General features: G+C 36.8%; 1 protein-coding gene across 1 annotated transcript; it reads left to right on the top strand.

Moving 5' to 3' along the window:
- The first annotated feature begins 397 nt into the window (after positions 1 to 397).
- On the top strand, positions 398 to 18,196 carry ankrd13d (ankyrin repeat domain 13D). Its single transcript, XM_039649186.2, has 16 exons — positions 398 to 1,351; positions 1,448 to 1,583; positions 3,910 to 4,034; positions 7,374 to 7,419; positions 7,571 to 7,714; positions 8,308 to 8,497; positions 9,383 to 9,449; positions 10,346 to 10,427; positions 10,549 to 10,610; positions 11,380 to 11,510; positions 11,585 to 11,742; positions 12,380 to 12,493; positions 12,575 to 12,747; positions 14,847 to 14,926; positions 15,013 to 15,237; positions 17,683 to 18,196. Exons 1-16 carry the CDS (start codon positions 1,268 to 1,270, stop codon positions 17,744 to 17,746), a joined length of 1,881 nt encoding a protein of 626 aa, XP_039505120.2. The 5' UTR covers positions 398 to 1,267; the 3' UTR covers positions 17,747 to 18,196.
- Positions 18,197 to 21,532: the final 3,336 nt, after the last annotated feature.

Raw genomic sequence — 21,532 nt, 5'->3', positions numbered from 1 at the left:
AGCTCACCCCAGTCTCATGCTGAGGTTCAAGGTTTAGTAATAAAAAAATGTTTTCAGAAGGGTTTATGAATTCAGGACATCCTTATCTGATGCAGTCTGATCTCAGATGTATAAACTCAGCACATGCTTCACTGATGTTATTTGATCTCTGATGCTGTCTGATCTCCAGCAAGTTTATTAATTCAAATCAAGAAGCTTTCTGAGTTTAAATTCAGTTTAAGGTGCTGTCTGATGAATTTACCAAATCCATACATCCATCTGATGTTATTTGTTTTCATATAAGTGAATCTGAGATAATCAGACCACACCTTGAGCTGAATTTGTGGTCTGGTTAAAAAAAAAAAAAGTGTGTACATGGTCCTCCTGGCTCATCTCAGACGAGTTTATTGACTGTGGTCATGAATGATGCAGTCTGATTTCTGATCAGTTTAATATTCAGCATGTGATGTCATCTGATTACAGGTGAGTTTATATATTCTGCACATGCTGCTGTCTGATCTCAGATGAGTCTCCATGCTGAAACAAGGCGCATGAGGAGGGTATCAGCACAACCAAGCCTGCATCCGATGCATTTTTCACATGGACATGGGTGGAAATTAGGCCTCCGCTTGCTGTCTGCGCTGGTTTATCTACATTTCCCCACCAGGTCATTACAGCCCGACAGGAAAATAATGGAAACAAGTCATTTTCTCCATCGGTGGACAGTGAGAAAATCATGTGTCAGCGAGCTCAACCAGCACTAGCCTGATGAGGATGATGGTGATGGGAAGCTATCTGCTAACTCAAGGATGCTTTACTCCAAATAAACCCCCGACTCACCAATGCTCTTCATTTTACCTCATTTAACGGAACGCCGCTTATTTTGACCGATCAATTTGCAATTATTTTAGCCTTGAAGGGGATATTTTATGAAGACTCGCAGATATATTTTGACTTAGCTTCGCTAGCTAAGCAGCTGTTTGCTCAACTGTCAGGGGATATTTTCAGCAAACGGAGGGATTTACAGCAAAATAACACACGAATCAGTCCGGTAAAGAGTGTAAATGAGACTCTGAGGGAGCTGAGGGAATTAATTCACAGAGCAGATTAAACGACACATCGCAGTAAATGAAACAAACGCTTGTGTTTTTTAACTGTTGACGTTCGATGCAAAGGTGGCCGCTGACCAACAAACATTTGTTAAAGCCTATTCGGCGATCAAAAATAAATAAATACAATTTTACAACTTAAAATAAAATATTGAAAACTTAAGTCCAACATCACTGAAATGGCTGAAGAGGCGTTTCCTTTACATTATCTGGTGTGGAACAATCAATATCAAGAACTGGACCGAGAGCTTCAGGAAAAGCAGGTGCATGGAGTAGTTTAAATTATGTATTATTTGAAATCATGGGCTTTCCCCTCTGTTAATATTTTTGTATTATTATTGTATGTGTGTGTGTTGCAGCATGAGATGCAGCGGCTGGATGCGCGCGGGCGCACGCCGCTCGAGCTGTCAGTGTGTCTCGGGCACCTGGAGTCCACGCGCGTCTTGTTGAGACACAACGCCGATCCCACACACAGCAGCACACAGGGCTGGACAGGTACATCAACCCTTTCATCAAGTACTTTAACCACTAACAGGGACCATTAGGATTTAAATATATTAGCAATGGGTATGATAAAAAAAATAAATAAATAATAAAAATTGTACAGTTTGTATACCAGGTGGGTAGGCATGAATAATAGGCCTACAGTATCAAGTCAATTCCTGAATATTTAATTAATTTCTAACTAAACTAGTATTCATTAATTGTGTCTAGATTTGCAATATATTATGTTTTAAATCTATATTTTGTACAACATGTAATGTTTTAAAGGGACTATGTGTAGGAATTGCTGCCATCTAGCGGTGAAAATGTTTTATGCATTCAGATGAATTGTGCTCTCTAGCCCTTGTTTTTGAAATGCACGTTGCATCTACGGTAACTATTATGTACCAAAAAGCTATGGTAGTTTTAGCACTTCGTCGAGTGTTCCTTCAGCTGAACAGGTTTATTCCAAACAAACAGCAACCTGACACAACGAATGAACTAATATTACAGTATGAATTACTGACTGAAAAACATGAACTATTGTAATAAGTAGTTAAGCCTATATTTTATTAGTTATATTTTATGAAGTAGCCTACGTCAACTTTTAACTATTAATGTTCATCTGTCTATAATAAAGTAGGCCTACACAACCAAACAATGGAAAAAAAGCTTGTAATTCAGACTGTAACATTGATTTACCTGTCGAGAAGAAAGTCTTTTTTTGAACTCTTTCTCCTGCATTAGCTCTATCACCTGGAAAAAGATATTAACCCAATATTAACTCTTGTTTTTTGTTATCTCCGGTCACGTTATCTTTACGATCTATTTTTGGACTTTTCTAGCGACTTCTGCGTTCACGTCATGCTGGCTCTAAACGAAAATTCGTTGTGGAATCGCGTTGGCCTAGTACTTCATGTCCCTCTCTGCTATTATAGTTTTTCAAGATGGCGGAATGACATGGAAGTCTCCGTGGACTTACCCGTCCCATGTATATAAAGATAATAAATTCTTAATTCACGAGGATAAGTCAGATAATTGGCAGAGGTATTTGTACACCATTGAGGACATATTTATGAACAAAAATGTTGATTTTAAATAATAAATTACATAAAAAGTTACACATAGTCCCTTAAAACAGTGTTATTTTTAACTACATTTTTGCAGTAAAATTAAATTCAAAGAAGATCGACATTTATAATTTTCATTCATGGAGACGTTGAAAATGTGCCATGGTTTAGAGGAGGATTCCTGTCACCTGGTGGAAAACAAACACTTAACATTTAAATGACGTGAAATTACCACTATAACCAGTAGATGGCGCCAGAGGAGCACTCATTAGCTACTTTGCTATTTTATAGTTTTATTTATTTATTTTTTATTTAATTTTTTTTTTTACATATTTTGCTTTTGATTTATTATTTTATATATATATATACATATATATATATATATATATATATATATATATATATATTATATCAAACCAATAACTGGTTGTTGTTGTCAAGCACATCATTGTTTGTTAACCCAAGGCCGAGTTACCGACGCTGGTTATGCAGAGAAGTTTAAATTCGGTAAAGTTTAATTCAAATCCAGCAGTGGTTTTATATAATAACTCCTTATTTGTCTCTCAGTTTCTCCACTTCTAATGTACACTCTAATCTTTGCTTAAATAACCTGTTAAATCTTGGAAGCTTGGAAAAAAAAAAAAGATTTTAAGTATAATCCTTCTGTTCGTTGCTTGAAATAATCTACAAGATATTTAAAGTTGTCCATGCTTCCATCATAAATTAATTTAAGGTTGTAGTTTATTATTTTTATTTTTTATAAAAGACTATTTTATCACTTGACAAATTATTTTTGTGATTTCAGATTGTGTGGTTGGTAATGTGATATCTCAATCAGTTTTTAACCTGGAAAAATAAAGGAAAATGAAATATAATTAAAAAAAAAATTATACTGTAATAATAATAATAAAAAACAATAATAAAATAAAGCAAGCAACTGCAAGATCATGTGCCAAATAGCAAATAGCCTTCAGTGCAGTGTAGGTGTCTTAAAATAGTTTTTAATTCGGGTCTGTGCCGCTGCCTATAATGCCAATCGTAATTCCTATTCATTTCCATTATATGGAAAAGAGCTGCCGTCTCATTCTGGAGAATATCTTTTTATTCCTCAGAAGGGACAAAAACAAAATAATACCGGTCTTTTAAAAGTTGACTTAAAATACTTAAAATTAAAATAAAAAGTGTATTTTAAATGAGCTTTTCCTACAATTTTTCCCACCATATGCATCTTTAGTATACCTGACGGGTGTGTTGAATTCTGTGTGCAGTGTTGCAGGAAGCAGTGAGCACTGGCGACCCCGAGCTGGTGCAGCTGGTCCTTCAGTACAGAGACTTCAGAAGAGCCACCGAGAGACTGGCTGGCATTCCTGAGCTTCTCAGCAAACTCAGACAGGTGATGCACATGCACACACACAGCCTGAATGAACAAAGAACAAAGTAATAATACCTAGAGATGCACCCATTACAATTTTCTAGGCCGATTCCGTTTTTTCATTTTTTCTTACCACTTTACAGCACACACAAATATTTATTTTCTCTCTTTTCTTTAGAAGAACATTTTACATTTTGCATAGAATATTTTTGAACTGTAATCGCTATAGGACTATATAAATGACTCCTGGTGTGGGAAATTCACACACATCTAAAGTGCAATGTTAAGGAAGAACCATTTCCTTCTTTTCACATCCAAAATCCAGCTAAAAATGTGTTCGTTTCAAAAAGAAAATTCATTTCCTTTTCAGAAGTATACGTTTTTGTTAAAACTAGGGCTGTGACAGGATTAATCGCGATTAATCGCATCCAAAATAAAAGTTTGTGTTTACATAATACATGTGTGTGGACTGTGTATAATTATTTTGTATATATAAATACACACACACACACACATGTATATATTTAAAGGGATACTCCACTTTTTTTGGAAATTGGCTCATTTTACCACTCCCCCACTCGAATGTATTCAGCAGATTTTTTTATATTTAGAAGAATATCAGTAACTAGACAGTTTCTGGTCTCATTGACTTCCATAGTAGGAAAAAAATATACCATGGTAGTCAATGAGACCAGAAACTGTCTGGTTACTGATATTCGTCTAAATATAAATGGCTGAATACATTCGAAAATGGTAAAACTCAACTGTTTAACTCTGGGGGAGAGGTAAAATGAGCCTATTTCCCAAAAAAAGTGGAGTATCCCTTTAAGAAATATTTGCTTATATATACTGTGTATATATATATATATATATATATATATATATATATATATATATATATATATATATATAATTTGTACTATACATAAATATTTTATATATACAGTATATTTCTTAAATATATACATGTATGTGTGTTTATCTCTATTTACAAAATAATTATACACAGTTCACATGTACTATTATGTAAACACAAACTTTTATTTTGGATGTGATTAATCGCGATTAATCCTGTCACAGCCCTAGTTAAAAACACACCAGACATGCAAACTCATTGCATTTTGGGCACTTTTGTGTGAAATCATATTTATTTTGTCCATCAAAAGTGTGCTTTCACTTTAATTGAGCGTGAGCAGCGCAGCAAAAATAGACTCTGCGCTGAAACCCGTGCTTCACCGCTGCTCCCGCTCCCGGTGTGAATGCGCTCATTGATTAACATGCACGCCGGAAATACTACGCGCTGCTCACGTTTGTGGTGCGTGAAACGGCCGCAATTCACGAGGTTTCCTACATGTGCGTTCGGTGTGCACATGTGGTACTGATGTTGCGCGATGTTAATCACGCGGCGCCTGAGTGCATTTGACCGGCATAAAAACGCCATATGTCAGACTGACTGGCCGGTCGCTGATCATGGCCGATCACGTGACAATCGGCCGATTCCGGTCACCTGCAGTCACAATCGGTGCATCTCTAGAACTCCAAGTAACGAATTATGACTTGTTTCCACTGAGCGTACGGTACAGTACAGTACGGGTCGGGTCGCTAAACCATGATCCGGCTTGCGTTTCGAGATATATCCAGCTGCAGACCCGCAGCACCACCAGTTTCAGAACCCCAGCGCTAGAACCGGAAGTGAGGGAGGGGCGCAATTATTGTTATTGCATTAGTTATTTTAGCAAGAATGTAAGGACAAAATGGGCCTGAGAGTGAGTTCCTCATTTCATACATTGTAAGTTAAAGATTGTTGTGGTAAAACAGGCCTGCTAGGGTTGTATTGGTCATTTTGTATACGTACTTATTGTTTAGTTTTAAAACAATGCCGAATTTTCTCTCTCTTTTTTAGATTTTGACATTATTATTTCACACGAAAAAATGCATGCTGCACACGTTATTTTGAAATAAAGTATATTTTATAAAAAAATACCCACGCATTTTTTTTAATAAACAATAAAAATCATCTTACAAATACATCTTCAATGTCAAAACAATTTAAGATTTTTGTAAACACAATAAATAAATAAATAAATAGAACATCACAGATGTCTAATCAGTTTGTGAATTGTGTATAATTTTGAAAACCTCCAATGCTTGTCTTGTTTTATTTCTTTCAAAGCTTTATTATACAAAGTTAACTCCTTCATAAAAACCAAAAAAACAAAGGTTGTACCTTCATAAATGTATAAACTGCTTGGCTAAAATGATTAAATTGTTATGCTTTAAAATGCCCATTAGTTTAAAGTATTATTTTTTCACCTTCATGATCAGGAAGTAACTCGTAATACAATGAAACGGATAACTGAAACTATATACAATTATATTACACAAAATCAATGTTTTAAAATGCTTATTGTACTTTAATGTATAGCATCATAACATACGTAGAGAGAAGGACGTTTTACGTTCAATAAAAGCTGTTTCATGTGTAAAATACCCTCCAAATTACGTTAGATGGCGTTATTAAGTTTCGAACCTAAGCTCCGCCCCTCGCTTACGACCCCGGCTCTGGGGCTCTGGTGTTGGTTAGAACGTAACTCCGCCCCTTACTTCCGGTTCTGGCGTTGGGGTTCTGAAACTGGTGTGCTGCGGGTCTGCAGCTGGATACTATTGTGCGTTTCCACTGCCAAAAGTACCCTGACTCTATAGGCGTGGTGTTTGCCTGAAAGAAGCAATCGACGTCATTTTTGCGAAGAAGAAAGCAAGCGACATAGTAAACAACAATGAATGACATACAGCAGATCTTGTTCTTGCTTCTCGGCATGTTCGTCACAAGAGACAAGCGCTGGCATTAGGCGTTTCTCAATACCAAGTAGCCTACGCAAAGTCCGACTCAGGAGAATGATCCCAATTCTCGCAAATAATTGCGTACCGTACCGCTCAGTGGAAACGAGCCATTAATTATACAACTACTAAAAGTAAATCCAACCTTTCTTGCAAATTGCAGCTTCAGGATTGTTTATATTGCAAACCCAGCTCAATATTTAAAGTTGGATATGTGTGTATATCGTATCCAAGTTTATCCGCACACATACAGTACAAACCACGAAAAGCAACATATACTGTGTCACAAATCGAATCTGCTTGATTGCTTGTATTGTTGCAAAATGTAACGGTATTATCACCCAGTTCTAATCTGCTAAATGCGATAAGGCATTAACATACTATAATCGTTAACATGATTTTCTGTAAAGCTGCTTTGAAACAGTGTAAATGAAATTGACTTATAAACCGATCAGGTACAACGTTGTTTTGAATCAGCGTCCTCTCTCGGAAAGCACTCCAGCTTGTTGTCTTTTCCTGCAGGCACGCGACTTCTATGTGGAGATGAAATGGGAATTTACTAGCTGGGGTAAGTTGAAGAGCTGAAATGTTGGGAAAGACCCACAAACTCGTTCGCTTTCCCTGTAGATCACTACTGTCCTAGATGGCAACTTTAACCGTTTCAGTTCCTTTTGCTCCTGTGATCAACGGTCAGTTGTCATTCTCTGTCAATTGCTCAGTTCCTCTAGTGTCGAAAGTTTGTCCAAGCGATGTGTATCGTGTATGGAAAAGCGGTTCATGTTTGCGGGTCGACACCACTTTGTTGGGCTTTGAGCACATGACCTGGCTCAAGGGCCGACGCAGCTACATCTTTAAAGGCGGAGGTGAGTGTTTAAAGAGGCCATATTATCATATGTAAGTTTTTTTGTTTTTGGGGTTTACTAGAATAGGCTGAATGTTTTAAAAAAACACATTATTTTCACATATTTTACACTGTTGCAACACCTCTCTTCCCTGTCTCTAGTAACACTGTTTAGTTGTTGTCTCTGTGAAGCCCCTCCTTCTGAAAAGCGCTATGTGCTCTGATTGGTCGGCTGGATCAGTGTGTTGTGATTGGTCAGCCGCTTCAAGTGTGTTTAAGAACTCTCACTCCTCTTACCATAACCATGGGTTTTAACAGTACTAACTCAACTCAACCAGGCCTCACACTTTTATTTTGCATGTGCCTTGAGCTGGAATTATTTAAATGAGGAATATAGTGACGTCGTGTTCATTCCTAAAAGTAAACTCAAGACCACAATGGAGGCGTTCAGAAACAGTGCGCACTGATATAGAGACTAACTCCCTTTGGATTGACTTTGTAAATTTGCAGACCTTTTTCATTCTCAAACAGCAACATTACACACAAAGAAAGGTGAAAATGTAGCAAAGCGTAATGGTCTCTTCGTGGGTCTGAGGTGGCTTGTGTATTTTGCAGAGAGTGGGGCAATGGTGATGGAGGTGGACCACGAGAAGCAGGTGGTGTACACAGAACCACTGTCTCTGTCTCCCCGCGACGCTCCCTCGCTGCTCGCCGCCATGATGCCCTCACAGGAGAACACGGCCCAGAGACTCACCTCTCCTATAGTGTCCACTCATCTCAACACACGCAACGTTGCCTTTGAGAGGTACAGGAAGACTATTCCCACAGATATTAAAAGAGTACACTTTAAAAAAAAAAAACTTTTGCTGATAATTTACTCACCCCCATGTCATCCAAGATGTCCATGTCTTTCTTTCTTCAGTCAAAAAGAAATTAAGGTTTTTGATGAAAACTTTCCAGCATTTTTCTCCATATAATGGACTTCAATGGGAACCAAATGGTTCAAGGTCCAAAAGACAGTTTCAGTGCAAACTGCTCAAAGGGCTTTAAACGAATTCAGACGATGAATAAGGGTCTTATCAAGGGAAACAATCGCTCATTTAAATAAAATAAAAATAAATAACAAAGTTTAAGTTTTATAAACTCTAATGCTCGCCTTGCTCTGATCTGTGATGCGCGTTCGTGACTCTCCTGTTCGAACTCGTTCATCAAAATGAATGAATCTTTTTCGAGTCATTTGGTTCATTCAATGAACAAAATGAACGAGTTGACTCGGGAAAAGATTCGTTCATTTTGATGAACGAGTTCGAACAGGAGAGTCACAAACGCGCACAGATCAGAGCAAGGCGAGCATTAGAGTTTATAAAACTTAAACTTTTGTTATGAGCGATCGTTTCACTTGATAAGACCCTTATTCATCGTCTGGAACCGTTTAAAGCCCTTTGAGCAGTTTGCACTGAAACTGTCTTTTGGACCTTGAACCGTTTGGTTTCCATTGAAGTCCATTATATGGAGAAAATCCTGGAATGTTTTCATCAAAAACCTTAATTTCTTTTCGACTGAAGAAAGAAAGACATGGATATCTTGGATGTCATGGGGGTGAATAAATTATCAGCAAAAGTACTACTCCTGAACTACTCCTTTAATTACTGTAAGGAATTCTTACCCAATTCTCTGTCCTGTACTGTAGAAATAAGTCTGGGATTTGGGGATGGCGCTCAGAGAAGACAGAGGCTGTAAGTGGATATGAATCAAAGGTGGGTCTAGTTTTTACTTTAAGCACTTTAATTTAAATGTGCAGTAAGTGATTTCTGAGAAACATATTTGAAATTGACACCCTTCCCTTTATTGCTCCGCCCCTCAAATAACAAACAACACGCTATGCAACCTTCAGCTTGATGGATGAATCAGCTGTGATTCAACACCAACAACAGCATATCATAGTTGCTATGAAAACTTAGCAAAAACCAAGGTTACTCGCGTATATAGCAGCAACCTCTGTGTCCGTTTTCAAGCCTTCCCGCTTCAGTCTCTCCAGCGCTGGAAAGCTTTTCTAATATTAACACGGGTTTTAAAACTATTGCCTGATTGTAACCCTTCATCTATAGATTTTTTGTTGTTGTTGTAATGTCTCCATCATCTCTCTTTCTACAGTCTTTATCCAAATCTCCCTTTTGCTCAATCTCTCAAGTGTGTTGTTGTCTTCTGTGGATTGATCCGTTTTTTTATTTATCCTGTTCATACAGACAGGAAAATGTACAAACACAATATTTTTGTTCAGCACACACTCTCAGATAAAAAGGTACAAAAGCTGTCACTGGGGCTGTACCTTTTCAAAAGATACACTTTTGTACCTAAAGGCTGCATATTGGTACCTTACTGTTACATATTAGCACCTAAAATGGACAAAGTTTACCTTTTGAAAAGGTACAGCCCCAGTGACAGCTTTTGTTCCTTTCCACACACAGAGCAGACATCTAGCAAATACACAAAAATCTAGCAAAAATGTTTTGTTTAGGTGTTGATTTAAATTTCCAATGGCGTTTTTTTAGAAATTGCTTACTGCACCTTTAACTCTGAGTCCTGCTGAAAACACCTGTGCACCGGGACTTAATGGGCTCCCTAATCGCTTTTTATAATGATAAAATTGTAGGTTTACAGTGCCTGTAATGTGGAGTTAGTGACGCGTTCTCGGACTGAACACCTTTCTGATCAGGACAAGTGTAGGAGTAAAGGTACATAAACCCATACAGACAGAAAAATGCTGCTGACAGTTCATTTAACTAATACATATACAGTCTTGAGACTTCTGTACGGTCACCTTCTGCACACTCCTGGCCTTCTCTGTGCTTTCAGGATCTAGAACTCCTCTACAGTCGTTCCTCGGTATTGCTGAGCAGCACGTCTCTAGCACTGGGGTGAGTGTGATCAGTGGTCACTTGCATATCATTTTCAATGTTTACATTTTTATTAACTATTATTTTAATTTTTGTTTTAAAAATACTCTCAAATATAGAGTATTTAAAGATATAAAGTCATAATACATTTAGGAATTAAATTTACAAAATAATAAAAATAAAAAATAATTTATGCGTTTCGCTTGTATGTTTGACTTGTGATGTTCTTCCTCCCTTTTTTTCTTTTCTATTTATTTGTTTTAAATAATCATTAAAAAATAACCACAAACATATAAAAAACCCCAATAAACATATAAACTAGGTTAGTGCGATTAAAAAATAAGAAGAAATTAATTAAAAAAAATATTTTATTCAGCAAGGATGTATAAACAAATCAAAGGTAAAAACATTTATAATATTACATAAGATTTCTATTTTAAGCAGATGCTATTCTTTAAAAACATAAAAGAATCTTGAAAAATGTGCCACAAAACTGTTTTTAACATTGATAATAATAAGAAAGCTTTCTTGATCATCAAATCATCATATTAGAGTGATTTCTGAAGGATCATGTGATGCTAAAGACCGGAGTAATGGTACTGAAAATTCAGCTTTGATCACAGGAAAAAAAAAATACATTTTAACATATATTACAATATAAAACGTATTTATACGTATATTTTTCATCAAATAAATACAGGTGAGCAAAAGAGACATTTGAAAAACATAAAAAAATGTGTACCAGCCCCGAACTTGTGAACACTGATTCGTTTGTATATTGTGTTTGTAGAGTCAGGTTTCTCAGTGCGCCAGTCCCCATAACCCAACAGCTATCACAGCAGAGGAGTACTTCGATGCAGAGTTTAATCTGAACGGCAGAGATATTGGGCGGCCCATCGAGCTTACAAGCAAAGTGCAGAGGTACCTCCAAAGTGCCATGACTGAACAGTGTTTGTGTGGGAATTTTGAATATGTGGTTTGTCTTTCTCTCTCAGGTTTAAAGCCACTCTGTGGTTGAGTGAAGCTCATCCTCTCTCGCTGGCTGAGCAGGTGACGCCCATCATTGACCTCATGGCCATATCTAACGCCCACTTTGCCAAGCTGCGGGATTTCATCACCCTACGCCTACCACCTGGCTTTCCTGTAAAGATAGGTGAGAAGAAGAGACACATCTTGTTGATTTACCATTTCCACATGATTTCTTAATCCATGTTCTTTGTCTTATTGTCATTAACTTTTCATCTGCACAATACATTTTTATTTGATATCTTATTTAAAATATTTTCTCAAAAGACTATCCCGTGTTACTCAGAAACACACCAAAAATGGTTGCCAATGCAAATTGAAAGTGCCTGTTTGAAAATAGCTGTTTGTGAATGTAAAAGTTATTGTCTCTTAAAAGAAAGAAGCGATTTTGACCAGCTTGAAACGTCTTTCTTACTTTTCGAATTATTCATCTGTATAATACCAGCCAACTGTCTTCATTGGCTGCCCGCAAACAAAGTTTGCATTCACCTTCAAATACTGTAGTTGTGTAGACTAATCAAAACAGACTGGGCCATCTGACCAATTAGAGCAGAGTAGACCAATCACAACAGACTGAAATAAAGGGGTTTAGAGAGACTGAATGCTTTATCGAACCATTTCAGACACTGTGAGAAAAGAGGTGATGCTACACTGTATAATATGAGAAAATGAAAGTGTTTTTTGACCTCCAAAACAAAGTTAGAAACCTGTAAAATAGCATAACAGGGCACTTAAATTGACTTTAATCATATCTTTACTCTTAGAAATTCCTCTCTTCCACGTGTTGAATGCTCGAGTGACATTCAGCAATCTTTGTGGCTGTGATGAGCCGGTCAGTTCTGTGACAGTTCACTCTCCACAAGGAGCCACAGAGGCTGGTATGCATCTCTTCTGTTCAGGTTTCAAGTTCCTCTGGCTGTAACTGTGCTGGTTATTCACCCTCACATCACTGCTTTCAGGTCAGACTCCTCCTCCTCTGCAGTGTGAAGTAGACCCGTCTGTGTTCGAGCCTCCCCCAGAATACACCACACTTGGACCAGGCCGCAGTGAACCAATGAGAGATGAGGATGATAATTTACTCCAGTTCGCCATACAGCAGAGCCTGCTGGACGCGGGAACAGAGAGTGACCAGGTATTGGCATTGTAACAAAGTTCAGGGAAGAAGGAGGCAGGAACCGGGTAATAATAATAAAATAAAACTTTATTTAAATAAAATAAACAAACAAAATACCTGCCAGCAGCCCCTCACGGACGACTGCTGGCTACCGAAAATAAAATATAAAATACCGGCCAGCAGCCCCTCGCGGACGACTGCTGGCTTACCAAATAAAATATAAAATACAAATAAAAGCAGGCCTGTTCCTCTCTCCCTCATCCACTCCGTCGCTCCCCCTTTATGGCTCCGCTCCTTCGTGAGAGATGCGAGACCGGTGTGCTTCGCAGGTGCTGCTCATTAGCAATCGCAACACCGGCCTCGCGACTTTCTCTCACGTCCCTCGGCCGTCCTGCTCACCACAGGCATCTGATGTGTATTGCACTTTCTTGATCTGGCAAGCTCTATTCTGATTGGCTGGCCACACTCAACTTCTCAGAGTCGGTGCACTCTTTTATCAGTCTGCCTGGAAACCAGATTGTTATTTCTGTTTTTGAGAGAGAACGAATGACTGGATAATAATTTTTATTGTTTTTTTTACTTGCATCAAATATTTCAATTACTGGAGATATCCAAATACCCACAAATAGAACTGAATTTCCACTTTATGTGTGTTAAATAATCAATACATGTAATTTTTGGGGCAAAAATAAAGTCAGATTTAGGTTAATTACTGTAAAGCTGCTCATAAACCTATACTGCTCTGCAATTATTACATTATTGTAATATATACAGCAACTTACAGAATCCAATCCTTGTGATCTTTTATCTAGACAGTCATTTAAAGGTGTAGTTCACTTTTGAAAAAACTTTTGCTGATAATTTACTCACCCCCATGTCATGCAAGATGTCCATGTCTTTCTTTCTTCAGTCGAAAAGAAATTAAGGTTTTTGATGAAAACATTCCAGCATTTTTCTCCATATAATGGACTTCAGTGGGAACCAAACGGTTCAAGGTCCAAAAGACATCTTTTTCCGAGTCAATTCGTTCGTTTCGTTCGTTGAAGGAAACTCATTTTGATGAACGAGTTCGAATAGGAGAGTCACAAACGTGCGTCACAGAACAGAGCAAGGCGAAGATTTGTGCTTATAAAACTTCAACTTTGTTATTTATTTATTAAATGAGCGATCGTTTCGCTTGATAAGACCCTTATTCATCGTCTGGAATCGTTTAAAGCCCTTTTAACAGTTTGCAGTTTGTACTGAAACTGTCTTTTGGACCTTGAACCGTTTGGTTCCCACAATTTCTTTTCGACCCTAGAAAGAATGACATGGACATCTTGGATGACATGGGGGTGAGTAAATTATCAGCAAGTGAACTACTTCTTTAAGGCATTGCAGGCTCCTGAAACAAAGCCTTTTCCAAACAGCTATCTGCAATTTTATGCTGCAAATTTATGCTAATATATTTTATGGGCCAAATATATATATATATATATATATATATATATATATTTTAGCTTTTTTTTTTTTTTTACAATTTCTTCATTTAACATCCAAGTGAAGATGTTGTACTTTATTTCATTCTATTTTCACAGGTGTGAGATGTCCCTATAACCTTGGAATGATCTAGCTATGTTTTCTGTTACGTTCATGCAAAAACAAAACATGCCATGATTAATAACTATAGATATCTAAACAGTAACTTTTTTTAACCAAAATAAGCTGTTACCATAAACCAGCCACCATAACAAATGATATAATTATCTCCCGGTTCATTTATTTAACCACCATCTGTTTTTTTTTTGTTTTTTTGTGCTGTAACCAAGAATGCAACCACAGATGCAACCTGTTCAGGACATTGTTTGTCGTTATGAATTTAATTGAACCATTCATGTGCACAACAAACATGTTTGCGATGCTCAAACTGCAAAATTCATGTTAATTATAACTGGAACAGATCTAAATAGATGCTACACTTTTCAATCAACACTTTTCATGATTAAGTTCTAGAAGCCAGAATATTAATCATGATTAGTCAATAATAAACAATTAGCAGACATCAGCTTTTCATTATTCCCTCCACTGCTTTCCACCCACTCCCTCATTTCTCTTTCTTTTCCCGTGTGATTCTGTAGGTGACCATATGGGAGGCTCTCACTAACACTCGACCATCTTCTCAGCCTCCGCTTTATGAGGAGGACTCTCAGCTCGAGAGGTGTGTGAGTGTGTGTGGATCAACAACAGGGTGGATGTGCATATTAGTTGTTTATCTACTCTGAAATGGTACTGTGTCTCTGATAGGGCGATTCAGGAATCTCTGTCTTTGTCACTGGTTGGAGGGGAGAGTGGAGAGTCAGATCCTGGCCTGCCGTTATCCCCATCCGACCCCTCCCTCAACTCACCCCCGTGTTACAGCTCACTGGCTGAGCCTCGAGCGCCGGGAGCGTTTGCCGTGGCCACCAGTTTTGATGAACAGCTACGCATCGCAATGGAGCTTTCATGCAGAGAACAAGAGGAGTTAGACAGGTACTGTACGAATGATGAGGGAGCAGAAATGACAGAATCCATAGACATAAGGTCTGTTCCCAAACCTATTGGGGGTTTCAAGTAGTGGTCGACCAAGGTACACAGATAACCGATTGTTCCAGCATTGTTCCATCCATACCGATAGTTTTTCGTCTTGAGTCCATTACTGGAGCGGCTGAGGAGGATGCGCTATCATTATACAGTAGTAGTAAAAAAAAAAAAAAAACTTTTGCTGATAATTTACTCACCCCCATGTCATCCAAGATGTCCACGTCTTTCTTTCTTCAGTCGAAAAGAAATTAAGGTTTTTGATGAAAACTTTCCGGCATTTTCTCCATATAATGGACTTCATTGGGAACCAAACGGTTCAAGGTCCAAATGAGAGTTTCAGTGCAGCTTCAAAGGGCTTTAAACGACACCAGACGATGAATAAGGGTCTTATCAAGCGAAACGATCGCTCATTTTATAAATAAATAACAAAGTTTAAGTTTTATAAACTCCAATGCTCGCCTTGCTCTGTTCTGTGATGAGCGTTCGTGACTCTCCTGTTCGAACTCGTTCATCAAAATGAACTAATTCATTCAATGAACTAAATGACTCGGAAAAAAGATTCGTTCATTCAAGTTTTCTAAAATAAAAGGAAAGAAAGTGAGAGTATACATACAGTATAGGCTACATAGGTGTTTAATTTCAATGGCCTTTGTGTGTAGATAGTTAAAGATGGCCGTTTTTAAGTGTGACTGTATTTATATGAAATAGTAACACTTTCTGAGTGTTTGCAACATTAGTTAAGGTTAATAAAACTATTGTTCATTTCAACATTTACTAATACATTTTTTAATTTTTAAAGTTGTCTCTTAACATTAGTTAATGCACTATGAACTAACATGAATGATCATGGTATGATTAATATATTAATATTTTTATATTTAAAAAGTACAGCATATTGTCATGATTCAGTACTTATTAGCATTGTTGTTGTTATTTTTGCAATGAAGTTCAGCACCATGTTTGTTTTCCTTCAGTATCTATTTTAAAAACTTATCGGTTGATTAGTTGTTTATCGACCAGCGTGGACCAACCTACTTACCGTGATCAGTAAAACACACTATCGGTTGACCTAGTTTCAAAGCATCATAGACCCCTGTTTTGTTTTTTGTATTTTCATTGTGTGTGGACAATGACGTACTAAAAACCTTAAAGGGATAGTTCACCCAAAAATGAAAATTACTTACCCTCATGTAGTTCCAACCCCGTAAGACTTTTGTTCATCTTTGATTAAATCTGAGAGCTGTCTCACTCCTCCATAGGCTTCTATTGTGATTGAAACCTGCCGGCCCAAAAGGTTGTTAAAAAAATTGTTAAAATAGTTAATTAAAGTCTTGTGGGGTTGCAACAACATGAGGGTTAGTAATTACTGACAGAATTTTCATTTTTGGGTGAACTAACCCTTTAACGTTTTTCCTTGGCGATTTTGAAAAGTTTTGTGTACAGACGACAACGTTGTTAAAATGATCCCATTCACATGAATACACGAAAGTGGTTAAAAAGGCTGTATTATTCATGCCAGGCCAGTAGTTGGCGATGTCACATACACATGTTGCATGGCGTCACCTATTTCATAAATTCAAGGTTTTGTATACTTCAAATTCAGGTTTACACGGAGACGATAACGGTATTGTTTTCAAAAACTAGCATTTAGAAACCCGCTTTTTATTTTTTACTTTTTAAAGTCCCCATGAAATCAAAATTGACCATACTTACTTTGTTTGCCTAAATTGATCGTTTTGTGGTGAACAATTCATACATGCAAGTCAATCCACACCAAAAAATTTTTTGGCTTCGTAATCTTTAATCAAATTTTTTAAATGCCCATCTCCTCTGCATTGGAGGACCTTGCCCGATGACGTAGGCTTTACGGTTTGGGTGTCTCCTTAACATCCATAACCACGCCCCTCCAACTGACTGCTGCTGTGTTGTTTGCGAGTGCCGAGCGAGCATTGATTGACAGCGTGTGTAAACTTGAGTCATCCTCCATTTCAGAATGAAACACACATTTTTCTAGATCCAATCAGGTGCTAGTTGGAAAAAAAAGCCACGCCCACTATTTTGCCTAATTTAGTATTCCGTTTCTCTCTGAAATACGTCACAACACTGGAGAAAAGTCGTTTGTAACTTCCGGTTCACGGGGATTTAAGTTTGCATTTTCAAGCCCCCGAAACGCTTGTGTAAATGAAAGGCCAAAATGAATAAAAAAACGCATAAAAGGTTTTCTGTTTTTTAGATGTAAACGGCCGCCTTAATGTGAGCGATTTTCCACTCACCACATCATCTCATATGTAATAGAGAATAAACGTGATTATTCAAATGAATATAAAACTGGAACAGGTTATGTTTCTTCTCATTTGTATCAGCCAATAACATTCCTCTTTTTGTTCCCTAAAGGAAGTGGAGGGAAGAGGAGGATGAGCTGGAAAGGATACTACAGCTGTCTCTCACAGAGAAGTAACTGTAGCAATGCTAGATGTGGGTTTAAAGGAGTAATTTATTGGTTGTGTTTTTTTCTGCAATGTTAAATTATTATTCTTATTGATTCATCACTCTTTATTTCTTTTACAAAATAATAAAGATAGGATTGCAAGTGGAATTGGAGAGTGTGTGTGTGTGTGTGTGTGTGTGTGTGTGTGTGTGTCAAGACTGAAACAATTCATAAGAGATGATAAAACATGGCATGAAAATGTGATTGATTTCCTCAGTTTCACTGTCTTTTGAGTGATTCCAGGTCAACTTCATTGTATAATGATACAGATGAAAATGTGAATATAAATTATGAATATTGATGACTGATAATGCATAAAGATAAAGTACTAAAAATACTATTGCGTACAATGAGTTTACGTATGGTGGATTATAATAACATGAAAGTATAAGTATTAAATGTTGCTCAAATACTTTCACAACAATGACTTCTGTTATGATGTTTTGTGTGCATTGGGGAAGCGACCGTCTAAGTCTGAAAGATGTATAGACTAAGGAACTAACTGAAGCACTTAAAATATATTAGTATCAAGGATGTAAAGGGTGTTGGGGGTAGCCTTATGCTTCAGAAAAGCTGTAGTCGACACAGATCTACATCTGCACAGCAAGTGTTATTTAGATGCGCCAGAGTTCCAGTGTTTCTATTATTAATCTCATACTGCTGCCATTTTGTTATGTAAGAAAACTGAATCAGCCATTATATCTGCAGGTAGTTCTACTTTTAGTCAATGGTTCTCAATCAGGTTCAGCTAACTATCAAGGGGGTTATTTTAACTTAATTATAATGCTAAAAAAAAACTGTTTCTATCCATCTATCCTGGAGACTGTTTGTATTTAAATAGGCAAATGCTTAACCTTCAAATGGTCTTCGTTTCCTGTTTACACTTCTGGGCTTCGGGGTCTATACCACCCCAACAATTGATTGAGTAATTGTACAAAAAAATATACATTTTTAATCATACAAATAATATATCATTTTTTAGTTTACTTCTCATCTAATCATTGCTGTGTTTTTGGAGATATAAAGTACTTTTGTATCCATATACCACACAAACTACACCATTAGCTTGCATATGAAATATTATTTTTTTATGATACATTGCATTTATGCTCTAATACTAGGCCTTCATTTCTGTGTAAAAAATTTCAGATTTATTACACAGATTTTTTTTTTTTTTGACACATGAAGAAAATATATTTAGTTTTTTTTTCACATTTCCCATTCATTTCAATGTGGGGTCATATTGACCCCAAAGACCAGAAGTGTAAACATATTTTTTTAGATAGCTTCAGAACAACCGAATCAAGCCCAGTTTTTGTGTGTGTGTGTGTGTGTGTGTGTGTATAGATAGATAATGTATAAAAAATCACAAAATCCTATTCCACTGAGATGAAGGGAATCTTTTTTTTATTAAGTAAAAGTCGATTGGGGTCGTATAGACCCCATGACCCGATTGAGGGCTACGAGTCTAAGATTGGATCATTGCAGTGATTATTATGTTTCTATAATGTTATATATTTGGCAACAGTTCTTCTAAACCTAACTGATGTAGTGTGTTGCTTGGGAGGATCATGAAGAATCATTGTCACACATGAATTGGCTCCTCTGAGTCCAGACCTTAAATTCACTGAAAGTCTTTGGGATGTGCTGGAGGAGACTTTACAGAGTGCTGGACTCTTGCATTGTCAATACAAGATCTGGACCAAAAATTGATGCACCTCATTGTTGTCAAAATTAAAGCAGAAAATGGGAAAATTGGGGCCTTTGAGTCAAAAAGGTATAGATAGAGCCAATCAATGCGCTAGTTCGTCAACTTAGGAGCAGAAATATTCAGGGTTTAAGTGGTATGCTAATTCATTTACAAGTTAAAATTAATTTGGGTAATTCTGTTCTGTAAAGGTTCAGTTTATTCTACGATAAAACTAGACATTTACACAGCATTTTACTGTACGGCAAGACTTCTCTGAGAAATTCCTTCTGTCTCCATAAAGGACATCCTATTGTACTCAACATAAGCCTTTTTTTTGTGTTGGAATCAAATCATATCCCTGAGCATGAAGTATATGACTGTTGATTGTCCTTAATTATGTAATTTTTTCAACATTTTGTAATAGCATTTCCTGCTTTTGGATACAATACTTACCATCTCTAGCTTTGTCGTAGAAGCGTCTTTCTTAAACATCTGATAAAACATTTTACCCCACTGGCACAGCTATCATTGTGGGGAAGTGTTTCGGTTAATAATTAATGGCTAAATTAACGTACATGGTTTTACACAATTTACAAGAATAAATGGTAGCCTATATGAACTGCAGTAGTTCACTTTTCAAAAAACTTTTGCTGATAATTTACTCACCCCCATGTCATCCAAGATGTCCATGTCTTTCTTTCTTCAGGTGAAAAGAAATTAAGGTTTTTGATGAAAACATTCCAGGATTTTCTCCATAATGGACTTCAATGAGAACCAAACGGTTCAAGGTCCAAAAGACATCTTTTTCCGAGTCAATTCGTTCATTTCTTTCGTTGAAGGAAACTCATTTTGATGAACGAGTTCGAGTTCACTTGCTGATAATTTACTCACCCCCATGTCATCTAAGATGTCCATGTCATTCTTTCTTCAGGTGAAAAGAAATTGTGGGAACCAAACGGTTCAAGGTCCAAAAGACAGTTTCAGTGCAAACTGTTCAAAGGGCTTTAAACGATTCCAGACGATGAATACAAGTCTTATCAAGTGAAATGATTGCTCATTAAAAAAAAAAAAAAAACTTTAAGTTTTATAAGCTCAAATGCTCTCCGCGTTTGTGACTCTCCTGTTCAAACTCGTTGTTCGATCAAAATGAACAAATCTTTTTCCGAGCCAATTCGTTCGTTTTGTTTGTTGAATGAACCAAATGACTCGGAAAAAGATTTGTCCATTTTGATGAACGAGTTTGAACAGGAGAGTTTGCACTGAAACTGTTTTTTGGACCTTGAATCGTTTGGTTCCCACTGAAGTCCATTATATGGAGAAAAATCCTGAAATGTTTTCATCAAAAACCTTCATTTCTTTTCGACTGAAGAAAGAAACACATGGACATCTTGGATGACATGGGGGTGAGTAAATAGACAGAGGGGTAAGATGTGTCAGTAGATACTACTGACACATCTTACCCCTCTGTCCCCAGTTTAGCAATCTCCATATTTTGAAAGCTTGTTTCCGCCATGGAATTTAAATCACACAAGCATTAGTTTTGCCAATTGTAAGAAAAACAAATCAGAATTTTGAGGATTCACAAATACCTTTCTTATTTTTTATTCAATTTAATTTATTTAATTTTGAGAAATAAACTGGAGAGACGACACAATTAGAATTCGGAGTTTTAGAATTCGGAGTTTACATATCACAATTACGTGTGTGTGTGTGTGTGTTTTTTTTTTAAGAATTCTAAGTTCACTTCTCACAGTTTTGAATTTACGATTTCTGAGCTTACATCTTGCAGTTTTGACTTTCTCGGAATTCTGAGTTTACATCTCACAATGATTTTTTTTTAAAGGATTCTAAGTTTATATCTCAAAGTTTTGACGACTTTCTTGGAATTCTGAGTTTTACATTTAATCTCAGAGTTTGGACTTTCTTGCAATTCTGAATTTATATCTTGAAATTCAGAATTTTTTTTTTGTTACATTTCAAGACTTTTGAAATAAACTTTTGTATTCCATGGCAAAAACAAGCTCCAGTATGGCCTTATAAATATAATATGAAGAAAAGAAAAGAAG

This window comes from Pimephales promelas, chromosome 9, assembly GCF_988280905.1.
Source record: "Pimephales promelas chromosome 9, fPimPro1.hap1.1, whole genome shotgun sequence".
Lineage (NCBI taxonomy): Eukaryota > Metazoa > Chordata > Actinopteri > Cypriniformes > Leuciscidae > Pimephales > Pimephales promelas.
Note: the sequence above shows the minus strand (reverse complement) of the source record. Positions and strands in the feature narration are given on the sequence as shown.